This window comes from Pollachius pollachius (genome assembly GCF_949987615.1).
Source record: "Pollachius pollachius genome assembly, chromosome: 13".
Classification (NCBI taxonomy): Eukaryota; Metazoa; Chordata; class Actinopteri; order Gadiformes; family Gadidae; genus Pollachius; species Pollachius pollachius.
In genome coordinates this window covers 5,806,203-5,827,441 of record NC_136946.1, presented here as the reverse complement: position 1 = coordinate 5,827,441, position 21,239 = coordinate 5,806,203, and the positions used below count along the sequence as shown (strand labels likewise).

The following is a 21,239-nucleotide window of genomic DNA, read 5'->3' as shown; positions in this document are numbered from 1 at the left end:
TTCAGTATAATACTTGCACAATTTGTTCGAACATTTCCCAAATTCAAAACAGCAGAAACTGAAAAAAGAACCTGCAAATGTTTTATTTGAAAGTGAATTCAGGGAGACAGGTCCATGGCGCATGTCTTTCCCGCATTCCTCCGCTGCCCGCTTGGATTTGCCCCCTCCCGGCCCAAAGGCCTGCCGTGCATCGCCTGGCTTAGCCGCCAGCCCCTGACACAGACATATTTACTACCATCCCTCCCTCTATCCCCTCTGGCTATCCATTCTCCCAACCTGTTCAATCCCCTCCGCCCCTTCCACCCTTTCCATTGCTCCATCTCTTCTATACAGCGTCTCTCCATCCCTTCCATCTTTTCTATCAGTCCATCTCCAACCTTTCCATCTCTCCATCCTTCCACCCTTCAATCCCTCCATCTCTTCTCTCCGTCCCTTTCTCCACTCTTTCCCTCCCTCCGACCTTCCATCTCGCCATCTCTTCTCTCCATGCATCTCGCCAGTCCTCAACCTCTTCTAATCCACCCCAACTCTCCACCCCTTCCATGTCGCCTATCTCTCCATCCATCCGTCCCTCTACCCCTCTTATCCACCCATTCCTCCACCCCCTCCCCCCATCAACCCCCACCCCTCCTCCATCATAAACCAGAGCCCGACGTGTGGGTGGAGGAACTCTCCTCATCCAGCATTCCTCCCCTCCTCTAATGGAGCCCAGCGGCTGCCTCACACATGCTGCCTCTTGCTCAGGGTCCCGGCAGGAATGAATGTGGTGGTGGAGGTGGTGGTGTGGGGAGTGGGTGGGGTTGGGTATGGTAGCGCTATCTCAAGCGGAGGGCGGGGATGGGTGTGTGGATGGGTGGGTGAATGGGTGGATGTACACCCTGAGCAGGAATGCACATAAACTGACATCCCCATCGCCCCCCCCCTCTCTCACGCCTGAGCTGTCACCATAAACATCCCCCTGTCTTTGGGTTTCATAACTCGGGAGGAGGGTGCATGTACACACACACACACGCACACACACGCACACACACGCGCGCGCACACACACACACACACAAACACTGCAGCTCCCCCACCGCCTGCTCCTAGTTTGCCGTTCTGACAGGGAGTCTGTTACAACCTGTCTGTCGTCAGTGCTTTTCACCAACACACTGTGATGTGTGGATGATGACTAGATGGATTGTGATGTGGGCTTTGTATGTTTGTTGTGAAGCAGATGATGGTTGGAAGAGAAATGTTGAACCTTCACGGGCTTGAATCGACGCTCATTTAAATCATCGTGGCATTTCTTCACCCTACAGAATATTAAACAGTGAAAAATAATTTTGGTTGTAAGTAAAAACAACCTATTTTTTGATTTGATATGAAACAAAATGATGTGCTTTTTTGAATAATTATATTTTTGGATTGATACTACATAAGAAACACCCATGTACAATACATACAACCATAACAACTTGCATTAAAACCTACAAAAAAATGTGTTTGCACGTTAATGACAAACAGAAAGGGGTAGCTTACTACCTTACTCCAGTGTAGGGTGTCAGTGGCAGAGCATACATCCAGAGACGGGCAGATTTGTTATCTCGCTACATGCCCCAGCAAGCTGCCACCTCCTGAGGAATCCTCTCCTCCTATCTCCCTTTCAGAGTCTCCTTTGAACGGAGGAGATAGACTAGCGCGAAGGTGGACCGTGACACCAGTATTCAAGATGTAACACACCAGTGCCGCTGCAAGATGTTTGGGTGGCCGGGGCTAGGGAATCCAGGGATCCTTGGATGAAGGCCTTGAACTGTAGTGCAGCAAATAGTTCTGCAAACATGTTGACTTGATGATTAGGGAGAACTACTGAGAATGGATTGTTGTTTGATTTAGAGGTCATTCCTTGCAGTGGGTTATTCGCTGTTTTCAAAACATGTGTGAATTTGCTTGTGACAAGGCAGACAGAAAAGCACACAGTCTTTATTGTATTTGATACTCACAGAAAAGTTGTGTAACATTTTTTTTGTTGGTTGCAGGTTGTTGGTTGGTTGTTGGTTTTTTATGGCTGACTGTTTTTAAAAGAACTCCTTGTTTTAAGATTGATTCGAGCGAACGATCCCTGCGATGAATATCTTTCCCAGTAACTTTAACAACACATTTCAACCCCAGATTCTTGGGCAATAAACCATCTTGTGCTGATCCAAGATGGCGCACACCCATTAACTGAGAATCTTCAAACCCCATATTTTACCAGTCTTAAACACCTGTTCTCAAAACTCAAAGGTTGTTTTCATTCTTTCTAATCAAGCATTTCACACAGCATTTTCATGAAGCACCTTTTGAATGTTCCCATGTTCCCATGCTCTCTGCGGCGGGTTTGCATCCTGTATGTTTTCCGAGGTAAACTTTTCGTACCCCCTGAACTGCTCTCCTCCCCGACGCCGAGGGAAAGAGTGGGAAAGCAGACGGTTCTCTCAAATTGCGGCTAATTGGTGAAAGGAGCTTTTGAGACTCTTGATTGGCACGTGTGGTTCAGGCGCCCAAGGACTTTGATTCCTCCATTGATGCCAGATTGTTATTGCCGATATCCTGCTGTTGGGTTCTGAGAGAACAGGCGTTCTCATTCAGAGGGCTGTTTGATCCGCCACCACAGAGCTGCTGGCCTGGTTTGACCGTGTCTTAGTCGAAGCCAGTCTAGGGACTGGGCAGACTGATTAACGTTCTGCTGCCCCGAAGCTGGTAAGGCCATGGTTAGTTGTAACATAGTGTGTGTGTGTGTGTGTGCGTGTGCGTGTGCGTGTGCGTGTGCGTGTGCGTGTGCGTGTGTGTGTGTGTGTGTGTGTGTGTGCAGCACTGGAGGGAGAATCCTCTATCGGCTTTCTTTCCCTCTCTCTCTCTCATTCTGTCTTTTCTTACCTCTCACTTACTCACTCAATCAACCCTCTCTCTCTCTCTCTCTTTCTCTCTCTTCCACTCTTTCTCTCTTCCACTCTTTCTCTCTTCCACTCTCACTTGCTTTCACTCCCCTCGCTCTCGCTCTCTCTCTCTCTCTCTCTCTCTCTCCGTCCCAACAGAACACTGTGGGGTAATTGACAGCTTCTGACATCGTAGCCCGAGGGAATACATTTTGTGCGAGTTGGTAAAAAGGGAGGAGAGGAGGGAGGGGTGTTGGAATGGGGGGGGGGGGGGGGGGGGGGGGGGGGTGGAGAAACAGAAAAACGATTAGTTTTTTTCAGAGCAGCAAATGGAGCGAGAAGGGAAAAAGAAAAGAGAAGAAGAAAATGGGAGTGGGACAGAGTGACACCTAAGCAGGACATGCTACCCTCCTACTTAGAGGCATGCCCCACCACTGTTTAGCAGCAGCAGCAGAGCTGGTGGGGTGGTGTTAGAGAAGAAGGAGCCCTCGTCCCACTGCAGCAGACAGGCGTGTGTCGTGACCCCGTAGCGCGCTAGCTCTGTGCGTAGCGGGCTGGGGCCATGGCCATGCAGGAGCACTACAGGGCCTACTCCACCGACAGCATGAACAGCGACTCGGTGTTCACCGACGAACCCTACCAGGGGAGGCTCAGTTCCATGGATCACAGGAAAGGTTAGCGTGGCTGTGGGTGTGTGTGTGGGTGTGTGTGGGTGTGGGTGTGGGTGTGGGTGACAAGGTCTTTTGGGAGTGTCCCGTAATGAGATGTCTTCTGGTCTTCACCGTAGCCGAGGTTGTACTTTGGTTGGTTTGATTGCTTTGGTTTGTGTGATCGCGGATTGTGTTGTTTCAGTTTCCTTCAGAAACCTCCACAATGCACCGGTAATCAAGCTAGCGTTTTCCGTCGCATTAACGCTCGCTTAAAGGGGATGTCCTCAGGGTTCTGATGATGTCACGTCGGTTCTGATGATCTCATGTAGGTTCTGATGTGTCGCGCAGGTTCTGAAGATGTCATGTAAGTTCCGATGATGCCACGTAGGTTCTGATGAAGTCCTGTAAGTTCTGAGGATGTCGTGCAGGTCCTGATGGTTTCATGTAGGTTCTGATGGTGTCATGTGAGTTCTGGTGATGTCACGTCGGCTCTGATGATGCCATGCAGGTTCCGATGAAGTCTTTTCGGTTCCGATGTTGTCACTTAGGACCTGATGCGTCATGCAGGTTCCGATACTGCCTGTTAATGCCTGAAGGACTTCCAAGATCGCTGCCTCCCGGTTACCAAATCGCCCCCGCCCCCTGCTGTTTACTGCCTCTCTCTGCTGCCACTCCTATCTACCAGACAGAAACACACAATAACAAATAGCCTGTTGCAATATTGTGCTTTCATGTGGGATGGTTATGTGGCTCAGCTTCATATTTTCTTTAATTAGGAATACTTTTGTGTCAAAGAGGCAAACAACACTTTAAAATAATAATTTTATAATTATAGTTTCATTTATTTTTTTCAACACTTTTCTTCATGATGCAGCTGACAGCCATAAGGTCACAGAGCTCTGCATTAATATCCTGCAGCCAAGGTGCAGGTAGACACCCGAGACCTCTCCTTCCTCATTATCTCACCTCCTCTCTGGTCTTCAGCTAAGCTCGAGACATGTAGGACCCATTAACCACTCTAGTCTGTGATGCTGCGGGCTGCAGAAGCCTGCCTGAACCACGATGCATGCTGGGTAATGGGAGTGGGTGTGTCCACAGTGGAATGTCCTTGACATTTGCTACATGCAGAACCCCCCCCCCCCCCGAGACATGACATAACAGGCTTAGGAGCAGAGAGGTTATGTGTCCACGTACGCACTTTTATGTATATATACTTAACAACATGCAAGGCAGGAATGTGTGCTGGGCTAGGGATGTTGAGACTACAAAGCCGAAAGGTATTGGGTTCAATCCCCATTGTCCACCACCTAACTGCAGGCAGCCTTCAACAAGATCCCATAGCACCCCTACCTCTGCCTCAAGGACCTGTATCTGACTTCACTGTAAGGCGCTTGAGGGTGAAAGCATCGCCGTCATGCCTGAATACTAAACAGCATCCTCAACAGCACCCACATGTCATTATCCCCCGACATCTGGTCCAATCAGAGAGCTGCTCAACTCGCGGCCATAGCAACTGTATAAATAGTAATTTCTTGCCTTTAATTATATTCAACTTCCCCTTTTCCTCTGGTAGTCTGCGGGCCGGGTCGCTGAGTCACTGGGGGATGCCACCCTTGAATGGGCGTCGGCTCTAAGGACTGTACTTCTTCCTCGTTTTTCTCGTTCCTCTTGCTGGGATCCGAGCACTGCTTCCCATGTCATATCAAACTATTTTCCGAAACGTTTTAATGGTTCCACCATTGCAATCCTGGCATCTTTGTCTCAAGTGCCCGTCGTGATCGCATTGGCTCTAACTGTTTCCTTTTGCTAGGCGTACACGTCATGCTGAGTCTTGTATACTGTATGTAACGTGGTGATTGACAGATCCCTCCTAACCATCCTATAGGAGGCCAGGGGCCTTATTCACCCAGCAGCCATCTTGGTTCCATTTTGGGTCTGATCACTAGCAGGGTGATGGAACTGGGTGCTTGTGAAGAACAAAGATGGCCGGCGGGTGGATAAGGCCCCTTATGGAGCTCCAACTGACGCCTTGAGACGTCAGTTGGGATAACCTTTCGAACGCAGCGGGATTGCGATGCACCCACTTATCAGGGTTCATGCGGCACATTGAAAGAGTTGACAGACAGACCATGAAAGGTCCAATGCTGGGCTTATCAACTCCATGAAATCAAAGCAAGGTGGAACTTGTTGCAGCTAGGCATACCTGACAGTGAAGGTCTTCCCGCTCGCCCTATATCTTTTCTTTTTTTTCATCCTTTATCTTTACGAGTTCCCTGAAGGGACGACCCACTTGTCAGCCCCCTCTTTCTTTTTTGTTTGAAAAATCGTTTAAAAAAAATAGATTACGGGTCGGCACAGGTTAGGATTTGGGTGACTTGTTTCCTCTTCTCTCTTCGTAAGCAAAAATACATAAAACAACAAAACCGAGGCGTTGTGTTTTCCTAAATCTACGCCATGAGATTGGTTGGTTATGGGGAGAGTGAGCTTGGCTTTAACCATTGTTTTCCCCTCTCTCTCTCTCTCTCCCTCTCTCTCTCTCTCTCTCTCTCTCCCTCCCCCTCTCTCTGTTCTGCAGATGAACGGGACCGGGTTCAGAAGAAGACCTTCACAAAATGGGTCAACAAACACTTGATGAAGGTAAGGTCACAAATGTAATCATAATATTTTTGGACATGAAATTATTGAGTCAAAGGTAAACGTCTCCTACAGCCTTTAATTACGACTAATTATCAACTGTCTTTCCGTGGAAGGATATAAACCTTGACATGCTATTCTCATTTTGCAGCTCTAGATTAAGGAATGTTTAATAGACATGCCATCATGCAACTCTTAGCCAGGTGACTCACAGCATATCTCTTTATTGATTTCATATCCTTGGGCCTACACTATGAAAAATAACCAATATATGTACGACACATAAATATATACAAACAGGGAGCCCCGATGGCTCACCAGGTAGAGCTCGAACCGTATAGGCTCAGTCCTGATCGCAGCAACCCGGGTTCGATTCCTCACCGTGGTCATTTGCTGCATGTCCTCACCTCTATCTCCATACCTTCCTCTCTATCTCACTCTATAATAAAGAAAGAAAGAATAAAAATACAAAAAAAATACAAACACAGGCCTTTCTACATGCATGCCGTCAAACGGTGTCCACCCTTTGTGGAAAAGAACGACAAGCATAGCTTCCATGTTTACCGTTGACGTGCACGAGATGTGAGTCACACACACCTGGCCTGGCCTGGCTTGGGTTAAGATCTCCCAAAACAAACAGACACACACACACACACACACACACACACACACACACACACACACACACATCCGCCTAGTCTGGACTAGATTGGGAGCCGTTCATGGGGCTTAGTATTCACATCTGGAACCCAGACCCCCCCCAAGCTTCATGTTGGGCTCTGGGGCCTCTGGGTTCTGATAGAGAGAACAGGAAGTTTCAGTGTTCACAAACTCAGCCTGGGGGGTGGCTTGTTAACTTGTGTCTGAGGCCAGTGACAAGATTGTAGTTTTCGGCTCAAATGGAACACTTCCTGGTGGCCATTTCCCATGATTCATTGGAAAGGTTTGGGTAGTAGATGAAGTTAGATGAACACATTTGAGTTACATTTAGGTTATATTCGTGTGTTGTGTTAGGGGTGGTTATATTTAGGTTTTGTTTTAGAGATGGTTAGGTATTAGATTAGACATGGTTAAGTTTGGCTATTTCGGTTAGGTTAGAGATGGTTAGTATTAGTAAGTTTACTTAGGTTCTGTCATATTAAATACCCGAATCAGAAATAATTTACACGCCCTGAGGGGAAATGGGTTAATAAAGTACACAACCTAACATAGCTTTTAATATCAGTTGACCTATCGAGGGCTAGTAAATGAAGTATAAAGCCATATTTCTTGGCAGTGACTCAACAAAAACACCAACCCCTAAAGGATATCTTGTGGTCTTAGAAGGTGTGATGTGAGTCACAGGTCATACCGTGCTGCGGTGAACATCGTTAGCCTGAGGCGGTTAGCGCACACGGAGGCCATGTTCTTCACCACACCACTGAAGTCTGTCAGCCCAGAGAGGAATTCCCGGACCGATCCACAGGGGAGTCGCTGTGGACGTCCTTTTCAGCCGGTAGACCGGGCTTTGTCCTCGCTTGTTATTCTGTTCTTTGTCCGGAAATCCTACCCCCTGTGCATCCGTGACAGACTGGCACCGCTCAGAGTTCTGGCTCGCCCTCAAAAGGCTGCTTGGGTTCAGCGTCAGAACGAGGTCCTGCCGTGTTGCTGTAGCGTCTGGTGGGCGGGCACAAGCCGCTCCCGAAGTCAGCCATTTTAAAAAACACCCTCTTTAGCTTTGATGTTCTTCGAACGACCCTCGTAAAAGATACTCACAAGAAAGTTGTTGTGCTTTTCTTTATTTTATCATCTACTTTGTTTTTGTCTTTCTATAATCAATCCCCGATGATGGGTTTCCAAGATCAATATCAGATAGCATGAGGCTGAGCATTTTAAAACGGCAGTCCATATTTGTGAGTCATTTTAGAAAATGTTTTACAATTTAATGCATTTACATTTTTTTAATTAATCGAATAAAGGCACTTTACTATTGAGTCATGTACATACAGCGCCTTGCAAAACTATTCACCCCCCTTGGCTTTTTACCTATTTTGTTACATGACAGCCTTTAGTTCAATATTTTTTAATCTGAATTTTATGTGATGGATCAGAAGACAATAGTCTAAGTTGGTGAAGTGAAATGAGAAAAATATATACATAAAACTATTTTTTAGAAATAAAAAACTGAAATTTGGCATGTGCATATGTATTCACCCCCTTTGTTATGACGCCCATAAAAAGCTCTGGTGCAACCAATTACCTTCAGAAGTCACATAATTAGTGAAATGATGTCTACCTGTGTGCAATCTAAGTGTCACATGATCTGTCAGTACATATACACACATTTTTTGAAAGGCCCCAGAGGTTGCAACACCTAAACAAGAGGCACCACTAACCAAACACTGCCATGAAGACCAAGGAACTCTCCAAACAAGTCAGGGACAATGTTGTTGAGAAGTACAAGTCAGGGTTAGGTTATAAAGAAATATCCAAATCTTTGATGATCCCCAGGAGCACCATCAAATCTATCATAACCAAATGGAAATAACATGGCACAACAGCAAACCTGCCAAGAGACGGCCGCCCACCATAACTCACGGACAGGGCAAGGAGGGCATTAATAAGAGAGGCAGCACAGAGACCTAAGGTAACCCTGGAGGAGCTGCAGAGTTCCACAGCAGAGACTGGAGTATCTGTACATAGGACGACAATAAGCCGTACGCTCCATAGAGTTGGGCTTTATGGCAGAGTGGCCAGAAGAAAGCCATTACTTTCAGCAATAAACAAAATGGCACGTTTTGAGCTTGCGAAAAGGCATGTGGGAGACTCCCAAAATGTATGGAGGAAGGTGCTCTGGTCTGATGAGATCAAAATTGAACTTTTTGGCCATCAAAGAAAACGCTATGTCTGGCGCAAACCCAACACATCGCATCACCCAAAGAACACCATCCCCACAGTGAAACATGGTGGGGGCAGCATCATGCTGTGGGGATGTTTTTCAGCAGCCGGGACTGGGAAACTGGTCAGAGTTGAGGGAAAGATGGATGGTGCTAAATACAGGGATGTTCTTGAGCAAAACCTGTACCACTCTGTGTGATTTGAGGCTAGGACGGAGGTTCACCTTCCAGCAGGACAATGACCCCAAACACACTGCAAAAGCAACACTTGAGTGGTTTAAGGGGAAACATGTAAATGTGTTGGAATGGCCTAGTCAAAGCCCAGACCTCAATCCAATAGAAAATCTGTGGTCAGACTTAAAGATTGCTGTTCACAAGCGCAAACCATCCAACTTGAAGGAGCTGGAGCAGTTTTGCAAGGAGGAATGGGCAAAAATCCCAGTGGTAAGATGTGGCAAGCTCATAGAGACTTATCCAAAGCGACTTGGAGCTGTGATCGCCGCAAAAGGTGGCTCTACAAAGTATTGACTTTAGGGGGGTGAATATTTATGCACATTGACTTTGTCCTATTTGTTGTTTGCTTCACAATAAAAACAACAAAAACATCTTCAAAGTTGTAGGCATGTTCTGTAAATTAAATTATGCAAATCCTCAAACAATCCATGTTAATTCCAGGTTGTGAGGCAACAAAACACGAAAAATGCCAAGGGGGGTGAATACTTTTGCAAGGCACTGTAGCTTAGGAATCAAACATATGGTAATAAAAATAGTCCACATTGGTGGTGCTTATTGGCTTCACCAATATCTGGTCAAACTTCTTTTTTATGCATCCATCAAACCGGAGTGTCTGTTGCCTGGTTCTTATTTCTCCCCATGTACCTCATCCTCTGGCAACAACAAAAAAGAATGTTCTGTCTCCACTCACCGTCCTCTCATTATTCTCTCCACCTTTCATCCTCCTCTCTCTCTACCCTGTATCTCCCGCTATCCTCTCCACATTCATCTTCCTCACTCTTTCCATTCTTCCTCTCTCTCTCTCTCCACCTTTCATCTTCCTCTCTCTCTCAACATCCAACTTCCTATCTCTCTGGCTACATGCTTCATCTTCCTCTCTCTCTCTCTCCTCCTTCATCTTTCTCTCTCTCTCTATCCTTCATCTTCTTCTCTCTCACTCTCTCTCTCTCCACCCTTCGTCTTCCTCTCTCTCTCTCCACCCTTCATCTTTCTCTCTCTATCCTTCATCTTCTTCTCTCTCACTCTCTCTTTCTCTCCACCCTTCATCTTCCTCCCTCTCTCCACCCTTCATCTCTCTCTCCCACCAGCACTGGAAAGTGGAGGTAGGTGCTTCGGTCAAGCAAGCCAGTTCTTCTGAGTGCTGAGTGTACCCCCCCCCCCTAACCCCACACACACACACACCCCATCCCTTCTCCGCATGAACCCCCCCCGCCCCCGACTTTTCCCCTCATGTCTGACCCCTGACCCCTCTAACCTCCTCGATCATAGAAGCCTGTGTTTTTTGTCCTTTTTTTCTGATGTGCTTGTGTTCCAGGACAGTTGGTGGTTCGGTAATGATCGTGAATTACTGACCAATATGAATGTGAAATATGTTAAATAACTTCAGTGCTGTGTAGTAATGGGCTGCACTTGAACGATTACGACTATATTTGGAACCCCAACCCAAATGGCCAATCAAAGTTTCAGTCAAATAACCCCATTGAAGTTATCCATCTACATTACCACCATTATTTCAAAATATTCATAAAATACTATTATGTTAATACCAATTTCAGGGAACCTTAATGACGTCAATATTTGTGTAGAAGATGATCTCCTTTTCATAGTTTCAAGTGAAGAACTGGTTTATTATATACACAGCACATGTCAATTCTACCTGTGTAATATATCCATGCAAGTAGCCATACCATGCACGGGCAAACCATGTGTTTGAGTTTTGTTGCTTTGTTTGGTGCTTCCTGGCCTCGATAGTTGATAATAACACATCTCCCAGACAGACCCCTCTGACAGTAGTCTAACACCACCTCATGTGTTTGGTTAGGCATTTTCCCCTGTGTTACTCTGTTTCTTTATGTTGGATGAACCAGTGTTTTCAGAAAAGACGGTTTCTGGGCTTTGTGTAAAGTTTTGTGTGATAGTCTAAAGTATGGAACGTTCAGAACCGACAAAGTGAACAAGGATTTCAGGGTTCTTGCCCCATAACATCTATATATTGTGTATTCTTCACCTTTTTATTTGTATACGTATAATGTTTTCAAGCAGAAATAAATATATAAAAAACATCATATGTATTTACATAAACTAAAAGTGAAAGTCATATACATGCAGTCTATCCTATACCTCCTATTGCCTTGTACAATATTCATATTTATAACTAATTTGTCGCCACCCATACGCTCTGCAATTGTTATAAGTCGGCATTGGGAACAGAAAATCAGTTGGGGTTCGGAAAAAGAGCGGGAAAAAGTTTAACCGATGGCTCCCCTTCCGTCCTCAGGCCCAGAGGCACATCACGGACCTCTACGAAGACCTCCGCGATGGACACAACCTCATCTCCCTGCTGGAGGTGCTCTCTGGGGAGACCCTGGTAAGATCACCCTGACCTCTGACCTGTGACCCTTTACCTGCTAGCGGGCGTGGCCTGGTTCGACCTGCTTCAACCCAACCGCCACCCTCTGCTCCCTTTGTTTCTATCGTCCTCCTCTCTCCTCTTCCTCTTCTCTCCTCTCCCGATTCCTCTCCCCTCACCCAACTGACGTCATTTGCTTATTTTTTGTGAACATGCCATTTGTTCATTTTTATATTATCTTTTTTTGTCATTGTGACGTTTCTAATGCGCTTCAACTGCTGTTACCTGTTGACTTCCTGTGTAACATAGCGCAAACCTCTTGGCTTTTCCTGTTAACACTGCCTTGCATGCCTCAGATCAGACTTTTGCAGCGGACAAATACTAGATTTTCCTTTCTCGATACCCCTTTAACTTTTCTTTGAGCTCACCTTGTGGTTGACAACCTCCATAGCCCCTAAAAATACTAATTTCCATTAATTAATTTTCTGTTTCCTAAGATTATAATTACTTAGATTCCCCGTTGTTCTTTTCTATCTAACCCCTGTTTGCTGACCTTTGAACTCTCCCCCCCTCCCTCCCCCCTCTGCCTCTTTTCTCTTGCGATGCCCTTGCCTCGGTAGCCGCGGCAACGCGACCTTGCGAGGAACGTGCGGTTGGTGAGTGGCGCCCGGACTGGCCGCCTCTTCGGGCGTGGCATGTGTCACCCCCCGCCAGGTGGCTGCCAGATAGTGCATGACGTCACTTCCTCCCCCCCCACCGCCCCCTCTCTCTATCTGTGCCATCCTTCACCTGCCTCCTTTTCTCCATTCGACCGATGCGCCTTCGCCGCGGAAGGGTCCCCTATTGGTCGGCTAGAGGTCACATGGTCTGGTGTCCCTCGTTTGTTAGTCCTGTGTTGGTTATGTACAGGTCATGTGATTTTAGCTGTTGTTTTAATGTTGTTATATATACGTTTAATATGAACTCATTTTACAGTTATTTTTAAAATAAAAGAGGCATAATCTTTTAGGATAAACTTTTCAACTTCTGGGATTGGCATCTCTTTGAGACAATAATATTGCAGCTCATACTAATGCAAGGCATCGGATTGCTTATAAATTCTGGCAGCATTTGCATGGATTGATTATGTTTGATTATAGGTTGGAGTGTGTATCTTAAATACCATCGTATAGGTCATAATGATTCTGTGGCTGTCGTACGTAAATCAGACGCATCGTGAGACGCAAACAGCTTGGCTTCAGGGGTCTGCTCGAACGTGGGGTTAAATAGTCAAGTTGTTCTTAAATCATGACCTAATCCTCCCAAGAGTTCTGCAATTTCGCCCCCCCGAGGGCATAACGCATAGCTCACTTTAATCAACCGCTACAGAAAAGCTCTGAGTAGCTGAGCAGGTGGACAGTTGACGGAGGAAAAGGCCCAGAATCCTTTTGTTTTATTTTTTCGTTTTGTTTCTTCGACTCATTGCCATGCTTCCCCTCCCCTCCAGACCTGGTCGACTGGACCTCAGAGTCAGCTACATAGGCCCGACTGCCGGAATGAACTTCTGCTCCGATCACACACTAAAACACCAAATCTCAAAACCGCGATATTACTAAAATTCACCACCGTCTCGTGTCTGTTTGGTTTTGTTTGACATATATATATATATATATATCCCTGCGACATATCTGTGGAGATGTTCACGTTATTATGAGTTATGAGTCCAGAACTGTTATAGTGCGTGAACACACAAGAGACTTTCCCGCTCTCTGCGATCCCGCCCCTCAGCAACGAGGCCCGGCTCACTCTGCTGACTTCTCATGCGTGTGAACGACGCTGTCGCCCATGGCAACTAATGGCCGCCATCTTGTCTTCCCCAGCCCCGGGAGAAGGGCCGCATGCGCTTCCACAAGCTGCAGAACGTACAGATCGCCCTGGACTTCCTCAAACACAGACAGGTGAGACCTTCAGCCCTATGCCTTATGTAACACGGAGCTCCCTTACTAAAGCTTCCCACTTTGTTACGTATTTAGTATAATTCTAAAGTTTGGGTTGAGTTAATTCATGCTCATATTGATATCTTCTCACTCCATAGAGGATATAGTCTTATTTTGAAGTCGTATTGATTTACACAGCATAAAGTATAAAACGAATACATTAAATTAAAACTTTAATTGATCGATTACTCAATTGCTATTATTTCAAATCCCAAAGGTCAAGCTGGTCAACATCAGGAACGATGACATCGCCGATGGAAACCCCAAGCTGACCCTGGGTCTGATATGGACCATCATCCTTCACTTCCAGGTAAACTACAAAACACAACTATAGAACTGAAAAAGCCTTCAGGCAGCTTTTTTCCCAAATTATCGTTCAACTTTATCTTGCTAAACAAAGGTCTTGATTGAATTGAATGATTTATCTTTAAGACTGCAATTCAATTTTCAAACATATTTGGCATAATCACTATAAACAGTGTTAAATGTTACACACTCCTTGGTATCTTAGCGTGGAAAGTCTTCTAATCAGCCTCCATTAAGTGGTCAGCGTTACAGACCACCCTGATCCATTTTAGACTTCCTCAACATTTGGCAACGCTTAACGTCTTTATACACATACTACGCTACGTTGGGAAGACTAAACTACTTCTAAAATAGCATTGGTTCAAGGCCACTGGAGATTAAACTGAGAAACAAACTCAATGTACTATTTCAGAGTAAATATTCCTACTATTAAAAAACGGTTGCACAATTGAGCAACTGGTGTGGAATATGATTAGTCAGTTTGTCAGTTAGCTTAGCTACTTTGTTTGTTTATTATTTTGGTATCCCGATTTTCCAGTGGGAGCTTACTGATGACATTGCGGTTATCAAGAAGAATGTTGGGTGGCAGGGAGGCTGTGTGAAGTGGAGCTGGGGTGGCTTTCCACGCTGACGCACGCTTTCCCAGGAGAACGTCCAGAGTAGACGCTAACTCCATTAAAACCACCGGCGGCCATTGTAGAGGCTTGAGATCCAACTGCTGGCCGTCGCTCACAGACTGGCACACGGTAGTGATTCAGAACAATGGCTGATATCCCCCGGGCCCCCGGACGTGTTTTATAGCATTATCTCAATAGAGAGTTCTGGTGGGGGCCGACCCACTGCTGGGTGCCAGAGCAGGGAGGGTCTGGCCTCCAACAGTGGACCGGAACCATTGGGGCGGAGGCCCAGTTTCCACCAATGGCCTTGACTGAGTTAGTCATACAGACCACAGCACTGGGTTTCCTATGCACGTGTGTGTGCGTGTGTGTGTGGGAGAGTGTGTATTTGCATTTGGGCTTTTTCCACCACCCTTCCCCGTATAGAAAGCCTGGATGTGAAATGATGAGTTGACCGTGACTCACTAGCGGGTTGCCAAAACAAAACTCCCACCGCCCGACCCCCCCCCCCCCCCCCCCCCCCCCCCATCGCCTACGCTGGTTATAAAGACAGACGTTTCCCTTCAGACCGTGGAACAGCTCATTGAAATATATGCTGTTTATATATGTACACACTCTCAGCTACACACACTTACTGAAGTCATTATCTTAATTGAAGCTATAAGGCAGCTTTTTACTGTGGAAATAAGAAAAAAAAACACAACTTACTGTTTTTCTTTTTTTGTATCCTGTGATTGGCTAAATTCAAACAGTGTATTCTGGGAAAAGGATCGTAAAAGTAGGGAAAAACGAAATCCCATGTAATATAAACCATTTGTGTCCACATAATTCAGACATCAAACACTGGAGCATACACCGTAGTTGTGGTAGTAAATCAGGCTTATAAGGTGGATTTTCTGCTAAATTCCTAACGTACCCCCCCACACACACACACACACACACACACACACACACACACACACACACACACACACACACACACACACACACACACACACACACAATCATTACGCATTCACTCTCCCAGTCAGAACAGAAATTAGCCTTACCTCAAGCGACCTCACTATAACTCAGACCCTCCCCATTTTCTAGTCCTCCAATCGTTAACCTTTTCAACGTCCCTATTTAATCTGAAACATTTAGCCCCAGTGCAGTATTTGCGGTGGAATTTAACAGCCTTACAACTGTTACTGGCGGTTGGTGGGTTTGAGGTTAGGGAATGTGAGTCATCTGGCCGGAATCAACACAAACCCTGTCTTAGACGCAACCGAGCGAAAAACTCTGCCTACATTAGGATCCACTTTACTTCAAACTCTCAGACAAAAACTATAGACTCAAATTACCAGAGCGACTGGATTGTCGGAAAACTTGACTGTGACTCTGTCGTCTTTAATCTGGGACAGGAATGTCAAATCCTTTTCCTTGTGGTCCATTTTCCGGTACCTCATTTCTACAGTAGAGCTGCGTTACCATGATGATGATTATGATTCAGGCAGTGCAATCATTGATCCAAACAAGGAAAGGTAGCCCCTAGCAACCATCTAGCAAAAGATTTGTCTTCCATGGCTCGCTATAAAAAAAGCCTCCTCATGTTCAAGATTTCGTAGATTTGTAGACTTGAAAACAAATTATTTTTTTCAAAAACATTGTTCAATTTAAACTTGAAATGCATTGTTATGTCTTAGGCCTTTTCATGTATATTTCAAGGATACATAAAAATATATATATATTGATAATTACAATATCATGACTGTTTGATTACTATGATGGCGCCCCCAGTATAGTAACAGCAGTAGTATTAATAGTAGTAGCTTCGGTATTACTATTATTATATCGGAATATTGTAGTACTAATGATTGTTGCAGTACTTATGACTTTATAGTACTAATGAATTATATTATTGTAGTAATAATGACGTACATTACTGTAGTGCTAAGAACTTATATTACTGTAGTCCTAATGACTTATATAACTGTAGTACTAATAACTTATATAACTGTAGTACTAATGACTTATATAACTGTAGTACTAATAACTTATATTACTGTAGTCCAAATGACTTATATAACTGTAGTACTAATAACTTATTTTACTGTAGTACTAATGACTTATATTATTGTAGTACTAATAACTTATATTACTGTAGTACTAATGACTTATATTACTATAGTACTAATGACTTATTTTACTGTAGTACTAATGACTTATATTATTGTCGTACTAATGACTTATATTACTATAGTACTAATGACTTATATTACAGTAGTACTAATGACTTATATAACTGTAGTACTAATAACTTATTTCACTGTAGTACTAATGACTTATATTACTGTAGTAATAATAACTTATATTACTGTAGTACTTATGACTTATATTACTATAGTACTAATGACTTATATTACAGTAGTACTAATGACTTATATTACTGTAGTACTAATGACTTATATTACTGTAGTCCTAATGACTTATATTACTGTAGTCCTAATGACTTATATTACTGTAGTACTAATGACTTATATTACTATAGTACTACTGACTTATTTTACTGTAGTACTAATGACTTATATTACTGCAGTACTAATGACTTATATTGCTGTAGTCCTAATGACTTATATTACTGCAGTACTGATGAGGGTTTCTGGTGGTGCAGTAGCAGAATCAGTAGCTGTGGTTATTGCTATACTACTGTAGCGCTCACGTTGGTCCCCGGTGGGCTGCAGATCTCGGACATCCAGGTGAACGGCCAGTCGGACAACATGACGGCCAAGGAGAAGCTGCTGCTGTGGTCCCAGAGGATGGTGGAGGGCTACCAGGGCCTGCGCTGCGACAACTTCACCACCTGCTGGAGGGATGGCAAGCTCTTCAATGCCGTCATCCACAAGCACAGGTGATGCGCAACACACACCGTCGTACTCACACACACGCACACCGTCGTACTCACACACACGCACCGTCGCACTCACACACACGCACCGTCGCACTCACACACACGCACCGTCGCACTCACACACACGCACACCGTCGTACTCACACACACGCACCGTCGCACTCACACACACGCACCGTCGTACTCACACACACGCACCGTCGCACTCACACACACGCACCGTCGCACTCACATACACGCACCATCGCACTCACACACACGCACCGTCGCACTCACACACACGCACACCGTCGTACTCACACACAGGCGAGGTCCAGTACACACTGTGGTTCTCACACACACCATGGTACTCACACACAGGTGAGGTGAAGTACACACCATCGTACTCACGCACACCATCTTACTCACACAGAGGTGAGTTTAATAAACATACACAAACAAAAGTGAGAATCAAATAAACTAAGCCCTATCAATCACACACACAGGTGTCCTATAATGAACACCACCATGCACAAACACAGGTGAGCTATAACAAATACCCCCATACACAAAAACAGAGGTGAGCTCGACAATACCATCACACACACACACACACGCACACACACAAACACAAAGCCACACTCACAAGGTGAGATAATTTGAATTAAATTGAACGGTATGCTACACAAACACATTTCAGTTCAAATCAACAAAATCACAAACATACACAGGGATGAGTAAAATATGATTATGATTAAACTTTTATGGTATCACATGCAAGGGCTTCTCTAGCACTGATGAGAGGCTATTGATTTAATACCAGGAGCAGCTGTTTAGTCTGTTTAGTGTGTACGAATCACGCACTGACACAGCTAATCCTACGCTCTAACGCAAATACCTAATGAGACCGATACACGATGGCCTGCAGACTATCAATCTAGTAGAGTCCACCTTTCAGCTGACATCTCTGATACCTAGGGCTACAGTGTTTTCTTTAAGTTATTGCTCGGTTACGTGATCTGAGCTTGCCTGAACACGGGCCCCCCAGGACCCGAGGACATTCGCTTCGGAGGCCCCTCAGAGACCACTGGTGGCGGGCCCATTAAAGAACTCTGTGAGGTTGGAATGTAAAATACATGACAGTAGCTGGGATCCACGGAGGCCCTGACCTACAGGTCAGAGGGCCCGGAGGTTGAAGGGGAACTGGCAACATCGGAGGGAAGAAGAGAGGGGCGGCGTGTGGCTCAGGAGGTAGAGCGGGTTAGCTGGTAACCGGCTGAATGTGGAGGTGTCCCTGAGCAAGACACCTCACCCTAACTGCTCTCGACGATCTGGCTGTCGCCTTGTTGACACCGCTGTCGGTGTGTGAAGCGCTATATAAATGCAGTCCATCAGATTTGACTGAGGAGAGAGAGTGATCTAGACGAGGAGAGTCCTGGTGAGAGGGGAAGTGATAAGGACTGGAGAGTAGGAGAGATAAGGTCAGTTCCAGTAGCACAGAACTTGTTGCACCTCGAAGAAGATCAGAACAAAGCGTGAGACTGCATGTTCTAGCTTGGGGGTGGAATACAGACCCCACCCTCGAGCCATTAAAGACTACCGTTCTGGTTAATCCCCCTAACCCTTCCCCTTACTCCTCTAATGCCTTGTTACTCTTAAAAAACATCAGGGGGGGCTTAGAAGTCAAAGGTTACCGAACACCAGGTTCGAGCATTCTAGCACTAAAGACCCCGCCCTAGAGGGTTCCCTTTATGAGTCACACACTGTTGTTCCTCTTCCTCTTCATTCGGTCGGCATTGAAACCCAAGGCAAAACAAAGCGTATCCTGCAGGATCTCTCTCATTGGACCCACGGTGCCGTCCCCTCAGTGTGTGGGAGAACAAGAGAGAGAGAGAGAGAGAAAGGAGCTTGTGTGTTTGGGCGTGGAACACTTATTTTTTTTCAAGATGTGTTGGCCTCAAGGTCTGCATAGAAGCTTGGCAGGTCACAGCAGAACTGAAATCTCTCGCTGAGATGAATTTTTCTTCCCTCTCTTTCGCTCTCGCTCTCTCTCTCTGGTGTGTGTCGGTGGGTGGAAGAGCGAGAGGCATGTCATGAAATAAGAGCTGGAACAGTTTATGCGCTCGCAGACCAGTGTGTGGATGACTGAGGCAGGGAGAGGAGAGGAGAGGAGAAGGGCTGCTGAAGGGGATTGTGAGACACGTTCAGGAGACGGAAGGACTTAACCAATGGAGCTAACTTAAACCCTAAGTGGGGGTTGGATGGAGTGCATTTAGTGTCCGGGCGTGCGCTGTTTTTTTTTTTCTCCTCGTTATTGAGGAACTCTTGGGTCTTTGCTCTGCTTTGGGAACTCCACCATGCCACGTTTTCCAAGAAGAATTTCCTGCGTTTAAGAAAGAGAAGGTAAAGCCAGCGACGATTTCAGATTTGGCGGTCGGACCCCGCTCCTCTCTGTCGAGCCCTCGGAGTCGGAGTGACCCTTTTCCCGTCGGCCAATCATGAAGAAGCTAAAAAGGAAGTTCCACTCTCAGCGACGGCTGAACAGCGCCTCCAGCAGCGTGGCGGGGGGGTCCATCAGCGACCTGAGCGACCGGGTGGTGATGCAATGTGATGAGATCCCCTTCTCCGTCACCAACACCACCTCCACCTCCACCTCCACGGCCATGGACGCCCTGGACTCCGGCCGCGGCTCCAACTACAACTCCTTCTACCACAGCAGCCTCCACCGGTCCTCCGGTGGTGGTGGAGGTGTTGGAGGTGGTGGTACTGGGGTCCGGGCTAGCCGGAGCTCCAGCCAGAGCACGGTGCACGAGTCGGGGGTGGAGGCTGAGAGGCTGTCGTACAGGCAGGCCGGCTGTGTGGATCAGGAGGCCTTCCAGGCCCACAAAGCGTACTATGTGGGGAGGCTTGTTGAAATGTAGGGACCCTCAATTCTTCCTTTTTGTTTTCTTGTCTGTTGTTGTTGTTCTGTTTGGCTTTTTTGGGGAATTCTTTTGGGCATGCCTGTTTTTGTGTTGGGTTTTAGGGTTAGGGTTAGGGTTAACCCTTACCTGACCCTGTTGTAGACAATCCTCTCTTTTGTGTATGGGTAAGGAAAATGCACTTTCGGAGTTTGTTATTGTTGTTGATGATAGCATTAGCATGAGATGCCTTACTATGGAACCCCATTGGTCTGGCTAGCACCTATCAGCAATGAGTTACCGGTCATTTGAATGAGATGCCCCGGTGCCTGTATTTGCAGGTTATTGCATTTACAACCTTGGCAGCTGTGTGCATACCACAGGTTATTTTAATATCCAGCACTCAGGAGAGGAGAGACCGCTGCATGCTAACGTTGCACTGCACTGCTAAAACAAGGCATCTGGAAGCATGACCCCGCCCACTTCTGGCACCGGGGGTCGAAAAGAATAACTTCCACTTCATAACTTGACATAATCAGTGGGAGGCGGCAGTCTGGGTCTGGGAGGGTGGAGCCAAAGTTTTGTGTTTAACCTCAATGTTGTTAATCTCAAGGTGAAGAATGCTTTCACTGCATTCTGTGGCGATGGATAATCACTGTCCAGTTTGGACTCTCAGTTCTACGAGAAACATAACAAGTAGCACATGGTGTTTACGCTAAATGAATTAAAGATAGTATATCAAATGATGTTCTACGTTTTAATTAGATTTGTTTGTTTTGATCCCAGATGGGGAACTCTGGAAATTAATAATGTAATTTAATCGAATAAACTATCAAATTCAGAAGCAACTCATTACACTTCAAAAAAACATTGTACATGCTTTCAGAAACTCCACAACTTCACTGTACAGACCACTGCCTGTTCCTAAGCT

General features: G+C 45.8%; 1 protein-coding gene across 9 annotated transcripts in view; it reads left to right on the top strand.

The window, feature by feature from the left end:
- pleca (plectin a) overlaps window positions 1-21,239 on the top strand; it is a 92,481-nt gene that overhangs the window by 39,285 nt on the left and 31,957 nt on the right. For 6 of the 9 annotated variants that reach the window (XM_079749059.1, XM_079749060.1, XM_079749061.1 and 3 more), the window contains exons 2-6: window positions 6,122-6,183; window positions 11,569-11,658; window positions 13,500-13,577; window positions 13,834-13,926; window positions 17,263-17,429. In XM_079749059.1, the coding sequence (XP_079605185.1) occupies window positions 6,122-6,183; window positions 11,569-11,658; window positions 13,500-13,577; window positions 13,834-13,926; window positions 17,263-17,429 (490 nt within the window). Of the gene's footprint in view, window positions 1-3,367; window positions 3,571-6,121; window positions 6,184-11,568; window positions 11,659-13,499; window positions 13,578-13,833; window positions 13,927-17,262; window positions 17,430-19,570; window positions 20,326-21,239 lie in introns of those variants that run through there. The other 3 variants (XM_079749058.1, XM_079749056.1, XM_079749062.1) reach the window with 2 other exon arrangements.